Genomic DNA, 22,785 nt, shown 5'->3' with positions numbered 1-22,785 from the left:
ATTCGTACAGCGGAGTCTTTACTCATTTTCAAGAAACAGCTAAAGACTCATTTTTTTCGCCTGCACTTAACCAACTAACACTAGCACTTTTCCTTTTCTTGTCTTTTAATTTTATAAAAAAAAAAAAAAAAAAAAAAAAAAAACCTACCTATGCGTTCCATACTAGACTAACTGAGACTTGTCATGGCACTTGTATACTGTTGTTGTTCTCTTGTTGACCTGACTGCTTCTATTGTTCTCATTTGTAAGTCGCTTTGGATAAAAGCATCTGCTAAATGATTAAATGTAAATGTAAATGTAAATGTAATGTAAGAAGTCTGCAGCTTAAATTAAAACTACATTCGGCATTTTTCTTGTAAATTTCAGCATTTGATCAAAACCTTTGTATTTCAAAAGACCTGGCTTCTGACTGTAAGTGAGTGAGTGAGAGACTTTACACTGTGATGCCATGATAATTATTTACTCTCACCTCTAAATTGAAAGGAAAACACTCTGTCAAACTAGACAACAGCTCTAAAAATAATTTAACGCATACTGATCCGTGTTAAATAACCATGATGGAAAACAAAAAAAAAAGTCTTTAAGATCTAAAAATTATCTTTTTTTTTTTTACTAGTGTGGAAATTACTTAATAATAATAATAATAATAATAAAAATAAAAATAATATTGATAACTGCCAACATAGCCCCATTAAAAAAGAAAAAAAAGAAAAAAAGAAGTTCATTTATATCGCATGTTCAACTCATATAATTGTATGAGTTGGTCTAATTCATACAATTATGAAAATGCTAGAAAGTGCTAATTCATATATAAATAAGTGACCAAGACATTTGACTAATTACCTGATTTATAACAAAGATATCACACTTTTAATAGCAAGAGGGACAGAGAGGAAACTAGTATTTCAAAAAGCAATAAAAATAATTATGCTATTTTTTCATGCCAGCTGGACCAGAAGAGAGAGACAGAAAGGTAAAAAACAATTTTTTTATGATACAAAATGTGTAGGGAATAATAATCTTGTTTATAGTCTGCAGTGACATGATATCTACCTCAGCGGAACGAAGCTACATCAATTTTTCATAAACTGAGGAAAACTGCACATGACTCTCTCCAAGAGCTGCCAAAACTGAAATAACAGCTTTTCAAAATCTCTTTCTCCCTTCCATTATCTACAAAATAAAATTATCTCCAGCAGTATCACACTTTATTTAAAAAATGTATTTACTGTCATGATGCTTTGACAGACCAGAATGTCTGCATGTAAAATTCTCTTCAAAAGTGACATGTCTGATTTCCGCCAATTTCATATTTCAGAATTCATCATAATTCAAAAGAAATAAAAAGAGGAAAATATTTTTGCTATTAGCACCTGAAAAAAAAAATCAGTCTAGTAAATCTAGCATTGATTGTTCTTACAGCATTGAAACATACCTAAAGACTGAGAGGCTAAGGCCAGTACTTACCCAAGGGGTTAAACAGCCGTGACCTTCTGCAGTGGTAGGCGATTCTTTGCTCACAGTGTTCTGACAGAGAGACCAGGGCCTTCAGCTGTTCAGATGAGGCACTATAATTAAACCATCCGACATATGGCTTCTGCAGTGTAGAGCCTCGTACTCTGATTGCATTCGAGCTGTTGTGATGAACCACTGTCCACACTTTGTCCCCTAAAACATTTGATAATGTCTTTTTACCATTTCAGAAATGGGAGATAGAATGTCTTTCCAACAAATACAGTGAGGTAAAGTTATCATAAATTAAGGAACAGGGCTATAAATAACAAAATAAAATAAAATAAATAAAATAGAAAAAAATACTTTTTTCCCCCTAATAAATGAAGTTACTGGCCACTCAGAACTTCCACTACCCAAAACAAAAATATCAGAAATTAACCAGATTCACTGCAAAATCACGCTTTAGATTTAAACATTATTTATTATTAACTCTGATTCTAAATCATCAAATGGCTTTCAGTTGCACATTAGTCAATCATTCTTTGTGGAAACCATAAAAATAAAATAAAATTAAATATAAATAAAAACAAAATTACTGGTGACTTCTCTTATAAAACCATGTTTGTTGTAATTCCCAAATATAGCTCACTCCAAAACGAATGTTTAATAGGAAACACATTGAATATTAGCAGACAGGATGCCAATCGATAAAGGGATCAGCTGTTTCCCCACAAAAGTCAGCGTACTGAATTCAGCACATTCAAGTCTATCCTCCAGTGATATGCATTCAGATCGGACACAGGATGCGTCAATCTGTACTCGCATTCTCAAGTCCAAGGTGGCAGTCAAAAACACTGAATCTAATCACTAATATGCAGGCAGAAGTTCACTTCAAGAATGAACAAAGTGGTATCACTGAGTTTGAAAACAGTGCAAATGGAAACAGTTTGGTCAAATCTAACATTTGAGCTGGGGAAATAAATAAATAACTGACCTGTAATATTACAGTAGACCTGAATAGGATCAAGAGGGCCACTTCCATCAGGATCTATAGAGAAATATCCAGAAGTGCTTCCAGCAAGCCTGTAGTGTTCACATGATGCTTCATAGACGGCTAAAAATACAAACAGGGAATACAAGATTTCATCAAAGCTCCTTTCACAAACAAGATCTAGGCTAGTTTAGATCTTCTGTACGAAACAGTGCTGTCTAGATGTCTGTACTTTTAACAAACATTATGTAAAGATGATTCCTGTTAAAAACAGACATTGGGCCAAAAAACTCAGATCTGCAAAAAAAAAAAAAAAAAAAAAAAAAATACAAATAAATTGATAGGTATTTCATAATGCAACCACTTTATGTCATGTTAGTTTTTATACTGTGTGCGTGTTTTCAAAGCGTAACCTTGTAAATTCAAATATCCATAAGGGAACTTTGACAGTGAAATAATGTAAATTACTATTTAGTTTAAAAAGTCTAAAACTTAGGTGCTACAAATATAACCATCCCTTGTGTGTACGGCTGACATAATAAATGTACAGTAAGTGTGTTTGAAATGTAGGAATCCATTGCGCAGACCTACAGTTATGGCACGTAGCTCCACTGTATCCTGTACCAGTGCAATCACAGGAGAAAGAAGACCACGTCTGGGAACACCGGCTGCCATGCTCACAAAAATTATACAGACACCTGTCACATAAAAAGAGATATGCAAATATTTAGTTCAAATATACAGTAAAAAAGAGAACAAACCAAGTCTGACCAAGGATTACAAAGTAATTTGAAACAGAATATAAGGAATTCAGCAACTAATAGGTTTATTTGAAATTAAAGCCCCTAAGATGACAGAGAACAGACTACATGTCCATCTCAAGTGAAAATCAGTTTTCTGAGACTGAATGAGTATGTCAGCATACATTTAAGTTGTCTGTTGCTAGCATTGAAATAGACTGTAATGTGGCCTCACTGCTCAGATGGCATCAAACAGTCTGTTAAATCAAGAGAATCATTGGACTTTTGACAGAACATTTTATATCTAGTGCAGCTGGATCTAATTTAGAAAGGGTAAAATTAATATGTGAATTTGTGTGAGGGGAGCATCCGAGACAGGGCTGATGTGACTGGCGCTTGCCGGCAGAAAAATAATTTCCTTTTCAAGAATTTATTTGCTTTTCTATGAAAAGCACAAAGCCATGATGGTTCATAAACTGTAACAAAGGGAACCTCTTACAAATGTTAGAACAAAATAAACTAAAGCTAAAAGCTTATGCAACAGAGGCATTTAGTGTAGTACTGGATAACAAGAAATGCAATCTTAATCCTGTATAGAATACTGAAGAAATATGTGTATATTAATATACAAAATGTTTAGGATTTAGGATGATTCAGCAAATTTCAGCTCATTTCATCCATCTGTTTTTCTCAATAACAGTGCTAGATGAGCCTTTTGATTTCTTCAGTGCAGAAAAGTCTGTAATACCAACCCTTTAAACTAACACACAGACATACAAAAAACTGATATGCTTGCTGGAGATGTGTTGATTAATAGCACATTAATTTGTCTGCTTAACTTTCACAATTACAGCCTTTTAGGCCTCTATATATTATTTCACAGAGATCAGTTTGCATGCCTGGTCTCTGAAGAGCCCACTTTACGAGGCTTCCACATAAAATCGGCCATTCAAACAGCCATTAACCACTACAGGGAGAGTCATCTGCAGGCTGCATACTGTTTCAGGTGATGATTTCATTACGTCTGTGCTATTTCTAGTCATGCTTGAAAAAAGGTTTTGCTGGACCATAAAATTATGCCAACCAATGTGCAACTGCTCTGCAGCAATAAAAAGCTCTTAGTGATCGAAGTTTTTGGTAAAGGGACATTGTCTAAAGTAAAGGTCGATGACCTGAAAATTTGTTGTAAGGTTTGTAACTTGGAAAAAAACAGGACACACTGTGTGTTTTCAATGAATGATGCACAACCGATCTACATTAGTGATTTTAACTGGTCATATAAGTCCGATTAAATCACATAACAGTCACTTTAGTACTTCAGAAACATAAAAAATTTAGAACAGCATTAATATTATAGCAATATAAAGACCTAACTGTAATATAGTGACATAAATCAAAAGAGAACTAGCACATACATAAAAATTTAAGGAAATAAAATCATAATCGTGACATAAGAATGAATAACCTTATTATCAAGAAGAAACATTGAGGTTCTTTTGGGATTTTGAAACTGACACCAATAAGGACCCCCAAACATGATGATACCCTTGTGAAATAAAAAGTCTATATACAGTGTATATATATACATATTAGAGGTGGGCCATTATCAGTGTTAACGTGCTGCGTTAACAGGAGACTCTTATCGGGCGATAAAAAATATCGCCGTTAATCTATTCTCAAAGTTGGGTTGGGAGCTGGGTCTAGACTAGGCGAGCTATGATGACTTTCACCTTGATTTTTTAGCGCGGATGTATACATAGCCGAATTGCACTGTAGGGGGCGACAACGAGTCTTCGAACCTGTGTTAAAAAATATGCAACGCATACGCACTGCAGACAGATTATGTGTGAAACAGGCTTAAGGTTGTTTGCACCTTGTGCAATGTGTAATTAGTTTACAGCTTTCTCAAGCACTTTGTGATGCATTTTGGAAACAGGAGATGAGCCCCTGGTCTAATGCACCACCTGGCTTGAGAAACCCGTTCTAAAAGACTTACTTTTAGTCATTATTATATTTGGGTAGCACACATATTCTGAATGCCTTTGGCAGAATTCAAATGAGCCATTTTAATCTATATTTAATAATAATTCCAAGATTACAGTGAGATTAATCTAGATTAAAAAGAATAATCTATGCCCACCACATATATATATATACTGTTAAAAAATTATGGGTAATTATCAGTAAAGACTTTTCTTTTAGATTCTCTAAAATTAGATTACTACACTGTGTGAAAAAATATTAAGTTATAAATTAATAATATTAATTTATAATTTAATATTTTTTCACACAGTATAGTAATCTCTCTCTCTCTCTCTCTCTCGCTCTCTGTCTCTCTCTCTCTCGCTCTCTCTCTCTCTCTCTCTCTCTCTCTCTCTATATATATATATATATATACACACACAAACTTTAAAAGGCTCCAACATTCTAACAACCCTAACCCTAATCTTATTAAATAAACAGCATATCTGTTAACTCTAAAAACTCATGTCAGTAGAATAATTAAAGTTATTCCCATTATTAAAAATAATTATAAAACCCCCTGTAATAAACTGCACATTACTAAGACAGTACACTGCAGGTATTAGGAAGGGTGAGGAAGGAAACTTCTTTATAAATATATACAAATACAATACTTTGATACTATTTATAACTGACACAAAACTATAATATTGTTATTTTTAATTAGTAATTCCTCAACACTGTTTTTATGTAATAGCCAAACTATTTCTGATAAACCGTGTAGCTCATTTGCAGATATCTCACATGAAACTGTTTCCCATGTGTCAAAAACTTCGGAAAAAATAAGGACTACATCATTAAAATAAGGAAATGGATGTCTTCCACTGAGGCTTTATTATGTTTGAAAATGTAAGTGCTAGACAAAAAAACAAATTTGTCTCCATGTTTAAGCTCTCTTTGACAGTATCCAAAACCCCAAAGTGGGCAAAACATTCCAGGGGTCAGCTATTTTAGCACTTTATTATCAGAGACACAGTCTGAGGCTGTGTACAGAGGGGACAGAGACGGAGGAAAGGTTCAGTCTTGCAGCCGGGAGCATTCGCCCTCTGATGGCAGGCTCACAAAAACTGTCACATAGCTCACAGCGGAGTCCCTCAGACTATGGCAGCTGCTCATGAATGATTTAAACTTGCCACTGATTTAGGGGCTTGTCATGTTCATACAAGTTCACTATTAATAAAATCCCGCTGTACAGACAAGCCAGTGGGACATGTCCCTGCCGCTAAATAAAAACACACTGAGAGACTGAATAAAAGCCAATACTGTGAGCCAGTTAAAGTGGAGCAATTGGGTGCTTCTGAATAGTGCAATATATACTAGAATTAAAGGATAGCTTCATGCTTGTTTCTGAATTCGACTTGAGGTAGCAAACAGTATGTAGAACTGCAATTTGAATGTAAGGAAGTAGAATTAAAATTCCAAAACATGCAGATAGTATATGAATTTTAAATACCACCTACAGACATTTGTATTTTTAATTTATTTATTCCATAATATGTAATAAATATTTTTTTGTGTCCAAGGTGGAGGTACTCTTCATTTCCCATAATGCATTAACTGTGTGTAAATTCTGTAGGCTGCAGTTCAGTATCCTTATCCTTTCAGAACAATTCAAGTTCTGTTGTGTGTTGTGATCGTGTAATTTTTGGGTGAACTATTGTTTTATTCAGCAATTTGATTTTAAAAATAACTTAGGTTTAAGAATCTTTTAGAATAATTATAATGAATATTGTAGGTAACACTACAGTTGACACTACAGTTCAGAAGTGTAAGGTCAATAATTTTTTTTTAAGAATTAAATGCCAATATTCAGCAAGGACACATAAAACAGGTTAAAACATGTAAATAAATAAAATACAATACAAAAATAACTGATAATTAACACTAATCATGTATTACCAATGCATTTTAAAATACTTTGTTATAATAGAAATTATATATATATATATATATATATATATATATATATATATATATATATATATATATATATATATATATATATATATATATATATATATGTGTGTGTGTGTGTATATATATATTTATTTATTTTTAAGTTATTTTAAATTGTAAGAATATTTCATAGTATTACTGTTTTACTGTATTTTTGTTCAAATGAATGCAGCCTTGGTGAGCATAAGAGACTTCTTTCATAATGATCAACAAACAAACAAAAAACTTGTTAACAATAGTGTACATCCTCTTAGTCTCCAACAGATGTAAAACTGAAGATATCATTACCCATCATTGGCGTTTATCTTATTTACTCAAAAGAAAGTAAATAAGGAGACCAGAGTAGAAATCTCTCTTCCTTAAAGGGCCATATGACGTTGCTAAAAAGAACATTAGTTTGTGTATTTGTTGTAATGAAATGTGTTCATGCAGTTTAGGTTCAAAAAACACATTATTTTCCACATACTGTACATTATTGTTGCTCCTCTATATGCTTTTCTGAAACACGTCGATTTTTACAAAGCTCATCGTTCTGAAAAGTGAGGTGTGCTCTGATTGGCCAGCTATCCAGTGCATTGTAAATGGCAGAATATCTGAACTGTGTTACACACACTCCAAAAACTAAAAGGAAAACTTTAAATTGCATCATTTGACCCCTTCAAAATAGGACCAATTTAGATCTAGGGGACAGCAGGGGTCAAACAGTTCTGGGTCGACGAGGCCTCTGATTCCAGTATGTGCTAATGAGGAGGAGTACAAAATAAAGCACTGAGCTTGTTAGTTGGCCGCAAACCTAAATTAAAGTACAAATGAACTTTCTCCAGTTCTAATCAGGGCTCTGCTGATAGTCCAGCTCAGCCAGCACGACCTGGGGCCTTAATGACAAAGAACAGCTCTGACATTTTCAAGTTTCTTAGGTGTCATAAATAAAATAAAATCCAGTCAATATTTTTGTGGTTGCAAAATGTAAAACAGCAACAGAAATAAGGATCGGGCATATATTCAGCTCAATGAGGAAAACCACACCTGTCACGAATGCCACACAAGTCAAACTGTAGCTGATTGTAGCTTCCTAGATGACCTTGCTGGACTGAGAGAAGATCAACAGGTTGGTTGTTGACACGGATGAGCCGGACGCAGCCTTGAAAGGCCATCGTGGGATTCAGGCAGCTTGAGTCGTTCTGGGATACAGGACATCCTGAAAGAATTGATGAAAATACACCTGATATGGATGTTATAAAAACAATAAAATTTGAAGAAAAAAAAAAGTGTTTCAATGATCAAACTAACACACACACACACACACACACACAAAACATGTAATTTATATACTCCCAATTTTACGGTCCCACTTTATATTAAGTGGCCTTAACTCTTATGTACTTACCTCAAAAAATGAATACATGTACTTATTGTGTTCATATTGTATTGTTAATTTGTTTTGCTGCTATTGAGGTGGGAAACAGGTAAGGTTAGGGACAGATTTGGTGATATGGGTAAGTTTAAGGGTGTGTTAAGGTGTGAGGGATGGGTCAACCGTGTAATTATACATGTAATTACAGAAATTAATTACAGATGTAATTACGTGCAGATATTTTTCAAATATAAGTACAATGTAAAAACATGTATGTACACAATAAGTGCACTGTACCAAATTAATAATTTAAATTTAAGTACATAGCAGTTAAGGCCACTTAATATAAAGTGGGTCCAATTTTACTTTGAAGGCCTCCAGCACATTCTATTGCTTCATTGACATGTCAATCAACAAATTACTAATATATATATATATACATATATATACATAGATACATATATATATATACTGTATATATATATTAGTAATTTGTTGAAATTTGTTGATTGACATGTCAGATACATATATACACTGTATACACACATATATATATATATATATATATATATATATATATATATATATATATATATATATATATATATATATATATATACTGTACACACACAAGCAACACAACTCTTAACACACGGCTCAAAACAGGCTCAGTGCAGCCAAACACTACACACAACCCTCACTGAGATAACACACACTGTCACTCAGAACACACTGAGAGTAAAAACACTAGCATCAAACACCAATACAGAAAATACTCACTTTTCATCTTTACAGTTTGAACAATTTCAATGACTTCATACAAAGTCATATTTTCTTCAAAGAAAAGAGTGACATTCTTTCACATGATCTATTTACATTTTTAGAACATAATTCTTTAAGGTAAATGAAAATTAGCAGTTTGCTTCAATAGTTTGTAGTAATTTACAGAATTACAGTAATGAGAAAAAAAGTTAGAAACTAAAAGTATATACTGTAATTCGAACAAATAATTTTCAGGGCTAATCCTGAAATTGCAATCAGCAGTGTTTGAAAGGCAGAAGGCTGAAATCTATTCTGTTTTGAATGTGTGGTTCACAGTTTGGACAGCAGTGTGTTAGCATTTGAACAAAGTGCTGTACATCCACAGTGTTGTGCAGGTTGTGGTTAAAGTCGTGGGATAAGTGTGTAGAGTTTTGAAAACTGTGTTCAAGCAATGGAAAACGAACTAGAGTTTGGTCCACATGAACTGCTGCTGTGCCGACTGTAGTTAGAGTTTTGCACATGTGACTCCAGTTGTGCCCACTGTCATTTAGCAATCGAAAAAAACTGTAAAACTAAAACTGAAATACAATAATTGTAAATGAAAAAAAAAAAAAATAAACAATGTTTGATATAACTGACAAAAGCTCATAACAAAATTAAAACTTAAAAACTGAAAGTATAAAAATAAAAGCTAATTCAAAATTATTAATAAATACTATCATGGTATAGTACATGCTGATTTATATTATATATTGTATTTTATTTTAAATATTAACTTTGTGATCTTTTATATTTTGTTAATTAGTGGCAACTGAACAACAGAGTTGCATACTCAAAGTTTTGAATGCAAAGATGTGAGTGAAAGTGAAGTGAGGTGTAGTCAAATATGGTGTCCCAAACTCGGAAATTGTGCTCTGCATTTATCCCCTCCAAGTACACACACACAACATTGAGTAGTGAAAACACACACACTTACACACACCGTGAACACACACCAGGAGCAGTGGGCAGCCATTTTTTGCTATAGCACCTGGGGAGCAGTTGGGGGTTCAGTGCTTTGCTCAAGGGTCTCACCTCAGTCGTAGTATTGAGGGCGGAAGAGAGCGGTGGTCATTCACTCCCCCAACCTAAAATCCCTGCCGGTAATTTTGGGTTTGAAGTCAGACTCTCTAACCATTAGGCCACAACTCCCCACAAATAGCTAATCTGACCCCAACTGTAACTGAAATGATCTTTTAGTCCTTTCAGAAAATACTTGCACTTTATTTTACCTCCAAAATAGTGTTTGTCTTTTGGTTGAAAGTAGCTCTTGAGCTGGATGGTGGAGGCAGGCTCACTGTCCAGGATCATGATGATCTGCAGACCTCTAGTGTTGAGACTCACAGAATGCCACAAACCATCATTCACCCTCTGACCTGTTAATCAAAAATGCCACATACTGTTTAAATAAACATATATGAACATTAAACACATTTTAGTGCAACAAACAGAAGGTCATATATAAACCATATTATTACGATCTCAAACAAACTGCAAACATACTGTTAAGTCATCCAAGACAACACTCATCATGTGGACCATCAAATCTCACACAATGCAAAGCCATGATGAAACAGAAAAAGTTTCTGTTTCTGGCACAGAGTGCCCAAAAAAATAAAAATAATAATATATATATATATATATCTCCTGGCAAAAAAACTGCCCTCCTCTACCCCTGTCCCCAAAAGAAAATTTCTCTTTGAGGTTTGATTTAATTAATTTTGGCCATTACATGTGAAGGGCACCCAAGCTGTGTTCGGCTGCTGTGTGTCTACAGTCTCCCCAGTGCCAGCCATCTGTTTGTTGTTTGAGCTCAAGCGCTTCACTTCTTCTGCTCCGGTAATTACAACACTCTCTATCTCAGCCAACACTTCTATGACATGAGTTAGACCCCAAAAAATTGGTTTCAGGTAGGATAAAACAGCCGCTCTAACACAGACTGGCCCTGCACAACAGACAGAGAGCGCCCTCCTTCCCCCTGCTGCGTGTCGATTGTTGTCGAACATCAGGTTTCCTCACTAGACTGAAACACACAACTGTCTGTCTGAGACACTAATCTTGTTTAGACCAGCATGTATGTTTCCTTTCATCTTTTGTCCAGAATGCTGAACAAAAAATAAAAATGCCATTATTGCCTTTGTGGGTGACAAGATAAGCTGTAAGTGCTGACTTTTATACAAATGCTTTTGTTATGTTCACACATCTTAGTGGTGTGAAAGAGGACCGGACAAAAACCATGCAATTCTGTGCTGTGTAAGTAATAGGAAGTGTCTGCATTGCCAGGCTGGCTGAGCTGAAAAAGACAGACGTTTATACCCTTGATAGCTATGCGCACATAATTGCTGAAACTGAGCAGCATTTCCAATTAGACTTCTTCAAAGCAGTCATTTCAGTGGCTAGAGTTTTATACCTTTATAACTTGCCCTGATCCATGTTAAATTGTTGAGCTAAAGAATGAATGTCAAAAAGACTATATGCCATATGAATTACATGATTACATGAGCAACAAAAGTGACTGGGTTTGTTGACTACTGTTTTTACCCAGTTTGTGTGTGACCAGATACTCAGTTCCCCTGATTTTGAATGAATGGAAGTTAGGGCAATTGAAAGCAATCGCCCACCGATAAATGTGACCCTGGACCACAAAACCAGTCTTAAGTCGCTGGGGTATATTTTTAACAATAGCCCAAAAACATTGTATGGGTCAAGATTATGAAGTGTTTTTTATGCCAAAAATCATTAGGATATTAAGTAAAGACCATGTTCCAAAAATATATTTTGTAAATTGCCTAATGTAAATATATCAAAACTTAATTTTTGATTAGTAATATGCATTGCTAAGATCTTCATTTGGACAACTTTAAAGGTGAATTTGCAGATATTCAAAAGTTGTATCCGGCGAAATAATGTCTGATCCTAACAAACCATACATAAATTGAAAGCTTATTTATTGTATTATGTATAAATATATTTTTGTGTTACAGTCAATTCTGATTATCCCAGGGGTTGTTCCTTCTTCTAATAATGGATCGATTGTTGCAGTTTCACTCTTGTTGTTTGCAATTATGTAATGCTGATTCTCTCTGCTTATTTCAGGCATATGCAATGGAGTTAGCCAGAGGCTTCAGGACTCAAACGTAACCAAACAATAAAGAAGTTTGATTGTTCAGCGTGCTAGACTTCTCTGCCCAATTTAGTGCATTGAGTGTGGTTGTGTGGAGTCGTGTGGAATACACACTCATTCGTTTTGTGTTCCATGCCATTTGTGCTATTGTTTTTGTCTTAGATTGTGTTAGATTTTCTGTAATTTGATTGTGTTCTTTCTTTTGTAAAATTTTGATACAACCATTGTTTGTGGCTTTTGTATCACGATTGAGGTCAGATTGTCTGAAATACTACTGAACTGACAGTTTTTGTTTGTCTGTTTGCTTTCTTTTCTGAATTTATTACTATTAGTGGGAAAGATCATTTTTATTTGAGTAATCTTTAGAGTAGCCCATCTAGATCTTTGTGCAATTTTATATTAGTTTTCTTTGCATGGGAGTTTTGTGTGGGTCAGTGTATTATGTTATATAGGTCTGTCTGTAAAGATTTGTACTTATAATCATTTGCTTACCAGTGTGTGTGTGTGTGTGTGTGTGTGTGTGTGTGTGTGTGTGTTGGGTGCATGCATGGGCGCGTGTGTGTGTGTTTAGCTTTCAGGAGCTGAGGGCTTCAGGGCAGGAGGTTTCTCTCAGTCCATTTCATATGCTGGTGGTGGGTTGAAAACTGTGTGCGGTGTTGCACTATAGAGCACAGACTTGGGTGTGAGTAAGGTTTGTTTTCTTCTGAAGATTGATTGACGGTATTCTTGGCCTTCAGCCCTCAGCCATGTATGTTTAATTAAATTTTTTTTAGATTTAGAGTTTTTTTTATTGTGGTTTTGTGTTTTATCGATGGATAGGATTATACGATTGATGGTGTGAATTCTCCTAAAATATTTTATGGTAAGATCTGAGGATATGGCCTTCTGTTATGTATTACTGATCTGTTGTTATGTGATGTGACTCAATAAAGATACTTTAAATTTGAATGTCGCTCATGTCTCTGGTCCATACTAGTGCAACAAACTTGTGTGCCTTAATCTAATTTCAATAATTCTCCTTGTGTTATATCAGAGTGGCATAGGCAGGTTTCATTTCACATGAGCAATTGTTGTATTTATTGTAGTAGTTGGACCCTAGTGGTCTCTTTCTTCTTAACCTGGACTCCCTAGAATTTAAAGAATAAAGTCTAATTTAATTATACCCACCTTAATGAAAAAAACTGCCTTTCTGGTCTTAGCTGGTTTAAACTGGTCTCCCAGCCTGGCCAAGCTGCTTTTTTAGCTTGTTTAGAAAAGCCTAAACCTTTCTACAACCATCCAATAGACCAGCCAGAGCCATGGGAATGTGTTATCTGTACAACAATGTAACTTGCTGCTTAACTACCATAGTACAATGCTATGTTGGAGAAATTACCTAGCTTGTCATGACTGTTTTCCAAAATTGCAAGAATTTTATGACATGACCATGGTCTATTTAGGTTTATGTCCTACTAACCAAAAACTATATTCTTCCCACTGGTTAAGAGATGAACTTCAACCACACAACTTTGCAAATGTTCTTTGGAACTAATGGAACTATACACTGAATCACTGAACTTGCTTATGTTGCTTATGATTGGAGAACTGACTAAAACCAGCAAACAAACCTAGACTGGTTTAACATTGTTCTTTAGCAGGGTTTGTTCACCAATCACCCCCAGTGCAACTATCTGAACTGTATATTTGAGAGAACTGGCATTTAAAGTCAAGCTACTGTACTGAAGAGCAGAAAGGGTCTCCTCACCAGCTGACACTTCTGACATCTTCAGCGCTGATGCCTGGTGTGTGAGATGGAGGCGCCCACTGCTGATCTGCAAAATCAGGTAACGTGGTTCCTGATCAGAGATCAGTGGACTGGACAGCAGCAGGCCATCAGGGTTCCATGTGCGAAACTGCAGGCCCACTGAAAGGTCCTCCAGCATCGGTGCAGGTGCTGGCAGCAACAGAAAGCTGCTGCTGGAACTCTGAAATGTGGCGGCCACCAGCTGTGGTTCCGAGCAGGAAAAGGTCACGTTGCCCTGTGAGAGAAGGAGAATGCCAAAGCATTGGCTTACATGCAAGCAGGGAATGACCAAATGGCGATCACAATAAAGAAATGCATATCTCGTAAAATAAATAAATAAATAAAATAAAAAATAAACCGTTTAAAATGTGCTACATTCTAAAAAAACTCACTACTTCTACTTAGAATTTGTATTTGATGATTTCAAAAATGTTTTCCTTTTTTTCAAAATTTCATTTTGTCTTTTTGTGTAATTATCATGTAAAATGTAATAACATTTTTCTTTTCATCTTGAATACATGTTAGTCTATATATTTATATATAATGTTTCACTGTAAATTTCATTGCAGTTTTACTATTAATATATTCATGAGCAGCAAAGCAAGTATTGTTCAAATATTTTAATTGTTGTAATTATGCACTTATTGTTACAATACAATTACAATAAACATTATTATACAAATAAATTACAAAGAATTTAAATCCTGTACAGATATTAAAACAGGCTCATCATAGAAAATATATATTCAAGTCATTGTGCATATGAACTGCAGTTGAAAACCTTACTAAAAATATGAGTATGCAACGAGATGCAACGAGAAAGCTGGTAGCACAGGAAATTATGTCAGAGAATAAAAAAAGTGGAAAAGAAGAAACAAGCTGAAGGGTTACAAGAGAACTGGAGAGGCTAAGAGCCAAACAGGCTAAACTCACAAAGGCAGAAGGCGGGTTGGATAAATGTCACCAGCACAGCTCCACGGAGAGCAACAGAAGCACAGAGAGCACATCCGCAGGACAGAAGCTCACGTAGGCGTGAAAAGGTTACTGCAGTGTGAGGTGAACACCTCATTGATCCCTGTGCCACAGGGCTGTACAGACACCAGTCTGCTGAACTGAGGCCTCAGCAGACCTTCTCCAACCTGACAGCCCTAAGCTGTGTAACACGAGCACATGTTTGTATTTTACAGTGCTAGACTGAATGCCAGTCATCCCTCCTCTGAAGTGATTGAGTCATGGTTGTTTTGTCATTTTGATTTAGGGAAAAATACATATGTGATGAGATCATTCCTAACAAGCAGCTGTTTAGCAGTAAGAGAGAACTCAAATGTGACAGAAAAATATGATTTTTGAAATTGCTTAGAAAAGAAACTGAAAAAAGCTAATGTGTGAACCTTTAAAAAGATTCCTGCTGATACCGAAGTGGCAGGAGTAATAATATGTTTGAACATGTTATAATACATACAGCATTTGAGTGAGAGGATCACAACATCACAAGTTCAGATCCCACTTCTCATAATAAAACTGCTTACCACACTGTATATTTGAGGTTTTCTCCGTTTCGCTAGATCGATGACATTCACTCCATTGTAGTAGAGGTTCTCCATGCAGCCATGAAAGTTACGTCGAATGAAAGTTCCTGGTTTACCTGGCAGTGGGATCCCGCCAAAGCTTAGCTGATTTAGAGAATGAATAAAACAAATATCTCATTTTAAACATATATAATCATAAAGAAAAATCAATATCAAATGTGCTTGCTTTGTATTTCTATCTATCAGGCTCCCATAAAATTAAATACTGCTTCTGAACATTTTCTTGAGACTAGCTTAGCACACCGTTATGGTTAACAAAATGCCTTTGTCTTTGGTATTCTGGATTGTCTTGCATGATTTGTTTCAGATCATGCCACAACATTTCAATGGGTTTAAGGTCAGGACTTGACTTGGCTTTTCCAAATATGAAATTTCTTCAAACTCAGCCATTTAGTTGTATATTCCGTGAAGGATCATTGTTATGCTGTTCAAGCCTCTTTTTATGTTAAGCTCCATCTCAACGTATGGAGAATCTGACATGGTTGTATAAATTTTATGGACACAGTCCAGAATTAATTTTTCCATCAGTTTCTCTGTTGTGCTGCACAGCCAGAGGGCAGTTTCAAACTATTTTGAATGTTTTTCTTTCTTGGAACATTTTTAATAATTCTTTTGGCAAAAATTTGCTTTCTACACAGCACATCTGTCCACAATACTTTCTTTGAAAAGACACTGGGAACATCCAGTCCAGTCATGTGCTTTTATAGAGAAGACACTAGTAAGTTTCCATTCAAAAACAGTAGGATCACTGGGGCTTACATTTAAAAATAAATATATAAATGAACAAGATGATTATGAAATTAGGAAGCTTGACAAGGCAACGGAGTCCTTGCTTCTGTGGCAAATAAAGGTCAGTCTGTGGCCAGGTGGTCAACGTCGCAGTGGTAGCCAAGCTACTGTATGTCATGCCATTCTGGGATCTGGAGGAGACCTTGTACAACTCATACATAGAACAGTTGTGTCTCCATTGGTGAGGTGAACTGTTGCTGTTATAGTGCTATTAACTTCAGGTGCACCTCATCTGCTGTGCTCCAGTTAGCCTTTGACTTCTATTGTAAGTCTGGCTCAGGGACAGCCACTGAAGATCTGGGGAAACGAGGGGAGGAAGATACTCCATCACAGTGCATTTATGAAGTCGAAATTTCCCCTCAGTGATCAATAATTAATTTTTGTTTTTTGGTTTTGAAATTCAGCGTCTCATGGGTCTTTAAAAATTAGTACTTACTTTTCCTAGCCCCCCTGAAAACTAAAACTGTGTAATGAAGAGAATAATGCAATAATGTACATTGAATCTTTTTTTGTCTGTGCTAGTTATATTACCTCAAACACCTGATTTTCATCTGTTGGTTGGAGAATCTTATATATATATATATATATATATAACAGCCAGGATGTATTAAATTTATCAAAAGTGACAGAATACTTTTGTAACAATTTAAATGTCTTTACTATTTCAAATGAATTCAGTTATTTTCTTTATGTTTCATTTATCAAAGAATCCTAAAAAAAAATAAAAAATGGATTCCACAAAAATATTAAGCAGTCCAACTGTTTTAAACATAGTTAGTGATAAAAAAAAGTAAAAGAAAAAAGAAAAGAAAAAAAAGTGTTATTATGAGCATTAAATCCACATATCAGAATAATTTCAGAAGGATCATGACACACTTAACATTTTATTTTATTTTATTTTATTTTATTTTATTTTATTTTATTTTATTTTATTTTATTTTATTTTATTTTATTTTATTTTATTTTATTTTATTATCTCAAGGACTACAGACCATTTAAAAGGCCAACTTTCAGCTGCATACAACTGTGTCTCCATCAGACAAATTCCACAGGTATAGAGTCTGCCACCTCAAAGTCATTTAAAAAAAGAGAAAATTACAGGGTCCCAGAGACCAACCTCATAGTCGACCTCTAGAGAGTCTCCATCACCCTTGGTCTTGAAGTGCTGAGTGTGTCTGTCCAAAGTGAAGTTGACCTGCTTGTTAAAGCGTTCGATCATTACAGAGTGCCAGTGCAGATCATCCAAGAGACTTCCTAGAGTGACCACCATACGAGCATTGCTGGATCTCACCCTGCTGTCATCTGCCAGTTAGAAGAGGTACCTCATGAGTCATATGCTACTAGCACAACATATATTCATTAGCATATGTATTAATATTTTCTTTAATAATAGACTCTATGAATTCCATCAATAGTCTGTCTCCACTCCAAAGTAACTATGGTTAAATAATGAATACTTTAAACCTTTGAAGTTGCTAACTTCCCCCAGTACTGTAACTCACCCAGGTTTAGATGCAAGGCCAGTCTGCCATGATGAAGCTCCAGAGTGATATAATCTCCTCGCTGACCTTCCCCATGCAGTAAAACACCTTCTGCCTGTCGACTCTTAAATCGCAATGATATAACATCTTTCACTGTGCTCATAGACTTCTGGTTGAATCGGTAGAGCAAAGAGCTTCTGCCATTAAAATCAGCCACATACGATCCTATAAACACATGAGATTTTGTATGAAACACCTACTGAAGATATTTCAATTTCACTCAAAATGTAAAAAAAATAAATACAAATAAAAATAATGCTACAAAGAAGAACAGAATAATTGGAGAGTTATTTCATATTTCTTACAATAATAAAAATCATGATTTGCAGGTGCCTTGAATTTGTTGTTGGTAACATTTTAGGAAACAACATATTTACAAACTGACCAGAGGTGGGTAGAGTACCCAAAAACTGTACTCAAATAAAAGTAAAAGTACTTCTAGAAATATTTACTCAAGTAAAAGTACTAGTCTGAATAGTTACTTGAGTAAGAGTAAAAGAGTATCGGATAAAAAATCTACTCAAGTAGTTAGTTACAAGTTACTTTGGGTCATATATACTGAGCCTATTTTTATTTAGATATATAGATAAAATGTATGTAATGTATGTGTGTGTGTCTATAAATATATATATATATTTCATCAGCCTTTACTCCAATTTATGTAATTTATTATAAAACCCTGTCTGTTTACTTAAGTAACAGATATAGGTGTCATGCCATAACATATTTTTAATACGACTGACTTTATATTAAATGTGAATTTAACATTGAAAGTTAATGTGATATAAATATTGCTACTAATCTTTCATTGTTCAGAAAGAGAGCAAATAACATTTACATTATTAAAGATCATCAGTCTAGAGTTCAATCACTCTCAGAAACTCCCATTAAAATCACTGAAACTGTTAACACTGGGAAATCAATATCTTAATTATAGATTCGTACACACATCTGCACTTTGTTGTTTCTGACGAGAGAATTTGCCAGAAAGAGGTATTCAGTCAACGAGCGAGTGAAGGAAGCACCGGCATTTTAGCGATGACTCATCGGGACACCTCTGATTGGCCATTGCATTTATATTGTGCATTTATAGTGTGTGATTGGTTATAATGCGCAGTGCTGTAAAAACTCATCTATCTCTGGCTCAGCGCCAGCAAGCAATCACAGATCTGAAATCAGCAGCTGATGATATGACTTGCTGAACCTACTCGCACCGGTGTGATTGTATTAAAATGATGAATGAAGTATAAAGATCATCTTATACAGTAGCATTATTAAGTCTCAATTCCTCATTACCCATTTGAGCAATGGAGCCAGAGCGACCCAGTGTTTCAAGACAAAAGTTTAAACATTTTACTTTTTTGTCTTTTAAAATATGGCTTTAGATAAACCAAAACAGTCTAAATATATTAAGGATCAAGAACACAAACTCTCATGCATGTCTCCAGAGTTGTTTTGCAGAAATCTGTTTATTGGTGTTCCAGTTCATTACTGTATGCTGGCACTCATAATGATGTAAAACCCTAAAGCCTACAGAAAAATGAATGAAAGAATGAGTGTTTCTCCTTTTTCGGTTTAGTGAAGCAAAGCAGAAAAGCCTGCATAAATTCCAGCATTGAATAATGACCTATTTTTGATGATAATAAGCAACTGCTCCGTTTGGTCAAATACGGATGCTGTGAGCTATGAGGGACGTAGTGTGGGCATAGCAATCTTGCAGTCGTGATAATGGCACTTATCTAGTATTGCGCCATTCTCAGGTTCAGCTTGAGTTCTCAAATGTCACAGCAGTTGGCTGATTAGCATTAGTATTTTGCTTATTATGTGATATGTGGTTCAGTCTGAGCTGTTAAGTGCAATCACCGCACTACCAGTGAGCACTAGCCATCAAATCATATATAATTAAAATAGCATTTATGCTCTTCTTTCAAGGTTATATTCGGCACTCAAGATCCAGTTTATGTTAGTCAGTGCTTATAGATTCATCATATAAAAACTGGTTCAGATTTGTCATGCAATTTGCATGTGAATTCTTTAAGTGTCTGTGGTTGATTAGCACAGACATCTGAAATGAAATTCTTCATGCAGCATTTATGTGCAAAGCACACATTCATTCGGGTTTAATACATGGATCATGCCATGGAATAATGAAGGCGCTAACTGAGGGACTGTTTTATAAATGCTTTGTAATTCAACAATTGATCCATTTTAAGGATTTTGATATCATTAAAGGGACTTTTTGTTCCTCTAGCTAACACAGTCTGATAAGTGTATGATATTTGGACATCTTTGTTCAGTTTTTGAAAAGTATCATCAAAGAAAGTCATCAAACGACCTTCATTTTAAGGAAAACAGAGTGAAACTGCTGCTGTCATGCAATGAATTATCTGTGTCAACGCTATGTGACTAGAAAAGGACAAATGGCAGAGGGCATGTGAAGATCAGCAGCAAGAATTATAGGTAATGTTATCACCTTACATACTGTGTCACAAGTATTTTATTGTCCCTGTTACCAAGACTGTGGAAATGTGCTCTGTGAACTGTTATCGGATCTACTGTAGGATGTTTCTGTAATCCTTCTTATGCAACTCTTTTCTTTTCTTTTCTGTTCTTACAGATCTCTCATGGAATGATAAAAAACATTTTAACTGCATAATATGGAAATCTACATTGTAAAAAAATGGTATAAATAAAACTTTATTTTAAGGTCCTATTCTCACAATTAATATAACTATTATCTATGAATTTTGTCTCAATAAACTCATAATTACTGCTTATTAATAGTAAGTACGGTAGTTATTAAAGTTTAGGTACTGGGTAGGATTAAGGGAATATGAATATGATCATGGAGGATAAGGCATTAATATGTACTTAATAAAAAGGGGAAACACAGTCAATATGCTAGTAATATGCATGCTAACAAGCAACTAGTTAATAGTGAGAATTGGCACCTAAAGTGCTACCACGAAAAATATTGGAATATATTTTAAATGAAAAAGCTATTTCAGCTTTTCAACTTTTCTACTTAAATTGAATGTTTAATTCAGTGCATTTCTCGCTGTTTCTTACTAATTAATTGTGAAATATACTAGCAATTTCTGAGTGAAAATCCACACCTTTTTATGTACGTCTGAACTTCAACTATAAAGCTGATCACAGAAATACTGCTTATCACTAAAAATAAATGCAAGACATGTAACTGTTATATCTCAGAAAGTAAAATGCCTGCTTGACATTTGTAATATTATGTTTTAATCATGAAATACTCTGACTCACGGTAAGCACAGCCATACACAGCCACTCTAAGGCCCACCCGACCGCTGGGGCTCCAATCCAGAGGAACAAAGCGGAGGAACCGGGTTCTGATAGACTGGCTGAGTTTATGGTGGACCACGCTGTCTGGATTCACGTTACCCACCAACCTCTGCAAACACACAAAAAAGAAAATAGTTTTCACTTTTCATGAATATGGTACACTTTGTTGTCTCAGTAGTTCTCTGAAGCATCGGAGGCACAAATCCATGTTTTCATTGTGAGAAGTATTAGATGTATTAGGTAGAATGTGATTATTAAAGGTAATAAAGCTAATTAGTTTAAAAATAATTATTTTTTAAATTAATTTTTATAAAATTATCAGTATTAATTATCAGGCCATTTATTTTTATTTTTGATTGTTATTAGAAAACAAATCCCACAAACCAGGGGTTTCAAATAAACAATTGATAAAAACTACCAAGTAAAATCACATTTTCAAGTCCTATTTTGCACCACATTATTGGAAAGTGCCCTATAATATTTTAAAACATTCCTGTTGATCAGACATTTTCTGCAGATGGAATGCTATTTATGAATACGCCAATCCAGTTGAATGCAAAGAGCATTATTTGTTTTGAAGGTCATAACAGTTTATGTAAATGTTAAATCATTTTCATCTGCTAGCACTCATAATCTGACAGTAAATTGCATCCGAGTCACTTCACAGTTGAGACTTGCATGGAACATGAGAACCGATGGCCAAAACGCCACATGGTTACGGATGAATCACAAAAAGAAAACATCAACTTTTTTTCAAAGATAGACTTGTCTATGTCCCTTTGAGATAAATAACATCAACATTATCATCACCTCCCCCGGTGAGCCACTCACAGCCCAGAAATGCTGTTATGATGCTAGCAAAAACAACAATCTGACATTTATTTTGTTTTGCCTGCAGACATACTTGGAAGAAGAAGGACTGTGCTAGCCAAAAGTACTAAGGATAGCACATTTGTAAATAAGCAAGAGCAATGCATTGGAGTTTGTGGAAGATCTACTTTAACGATTACACCCTTAAAGGATTAGTCCATCCAATTTTTTTTTTAAATTTTATTTATTTTTTTATTTTTTGTCCACACACATATATTTTCATTGTGAGATTAAATATCAGCTAGATTTTTGTAAAATGGAATGGTGTTTTTAAAGTGATGACAGAATTTTATTTTTTCTTTTCTTTTTTTGGGGGGGTGAGCTGTTACTCTTACTCAGTTTTTATTTTATTTAATTTCTAGTTGTTTTAATCTCATTTATGCATTTTATGCAAGTTTTTATTTCTTTTTTTTGCACTGATCATCAATATTTTCATATCAAGTTCAAGTTCTATA

At 34.8% G+C, this 22,785-nt stretch overlaps 2 protein-coding genes across 12 annotated transcripts in view; one reads left to right on the top strand and one right to left on the bottom strand.

Annotated features, from left to right (window-relative positions):
- LOC132152888 (zona pellucida sperm-binding protein 4-like) overlaps window positions 1-22,785 on the top strand; it is a 240,818-nt gene that overhangs the window by 39,031 nt on the left and 179,002 nt on the right. The window lies entirely within an intron of this gene.
- Window positions 1-22,785, bottom strand: part of LOC132152884 (contactin-associated protein-like 5) — a 73,139-nt gene that overhangs the window by 21,737 nt on the left and 28,617 nt on the right. Inside the window, exons 4-13 of the mRNA XM_059561824.1 lie at window positions 21,422-21,569; window positions 18,107-18,310; window positions 17,722-17,906; window positions 15,756-15,899; window positions 14,188-14,461; window positions 10,552-10,695; window positions 8,191-8,362; window positions 3,038-3,144; window positions 2,450-2,569; window positions 1,468-1,668 (exon numbers count right to left, since the gene is read on the bottom strand). Coding sequence (XP_059417807.1) covers window positions 1,468-1,668; window positions 2,450-2,569; window positions 3,038-3,144; window positions 8,191-8,362; window positions 10,552-10,695; window positions 14,188-14,461; window positions 15,756-15,899; window positions 17,722-17,906; window positions 18,107-18,310; window positions 21,422-21,569 — 1,699 coding nt within the window. The remainder of the gene's footprint in view (window positions 1-1,467; window positions 1,669-2,449; window positions 2,570-3,037; window positions 3,145-8,190; window positions 8,363-10,551; window positions 10,696-14,187; window positions 14,462-15,755; window positions 15,900-17,721; window positions 17,907-18,106; window positions 18,311-21,421; window positions 21,570-22,785) is intronic.

The sequence above is a fragment of the Carassius carassius genome, chromosome 11 (assembly GCF_963082965.1).
Source record: "Carassius carassius chromosome 11, fCarCar2.1, whole genome shotgun sequence".
Lineage (NCBI taxonomy): Eukaryota > Metazoa > Chordata > Actinopteri > Cypriniformes > Cyprinidae > Carassius > Carassius carassius.
The sequence above is the reverse complement of the archived record's forward strand: the minus strand, read 5'-3'. Positions and strand labels throughout refer to the sequence as shown.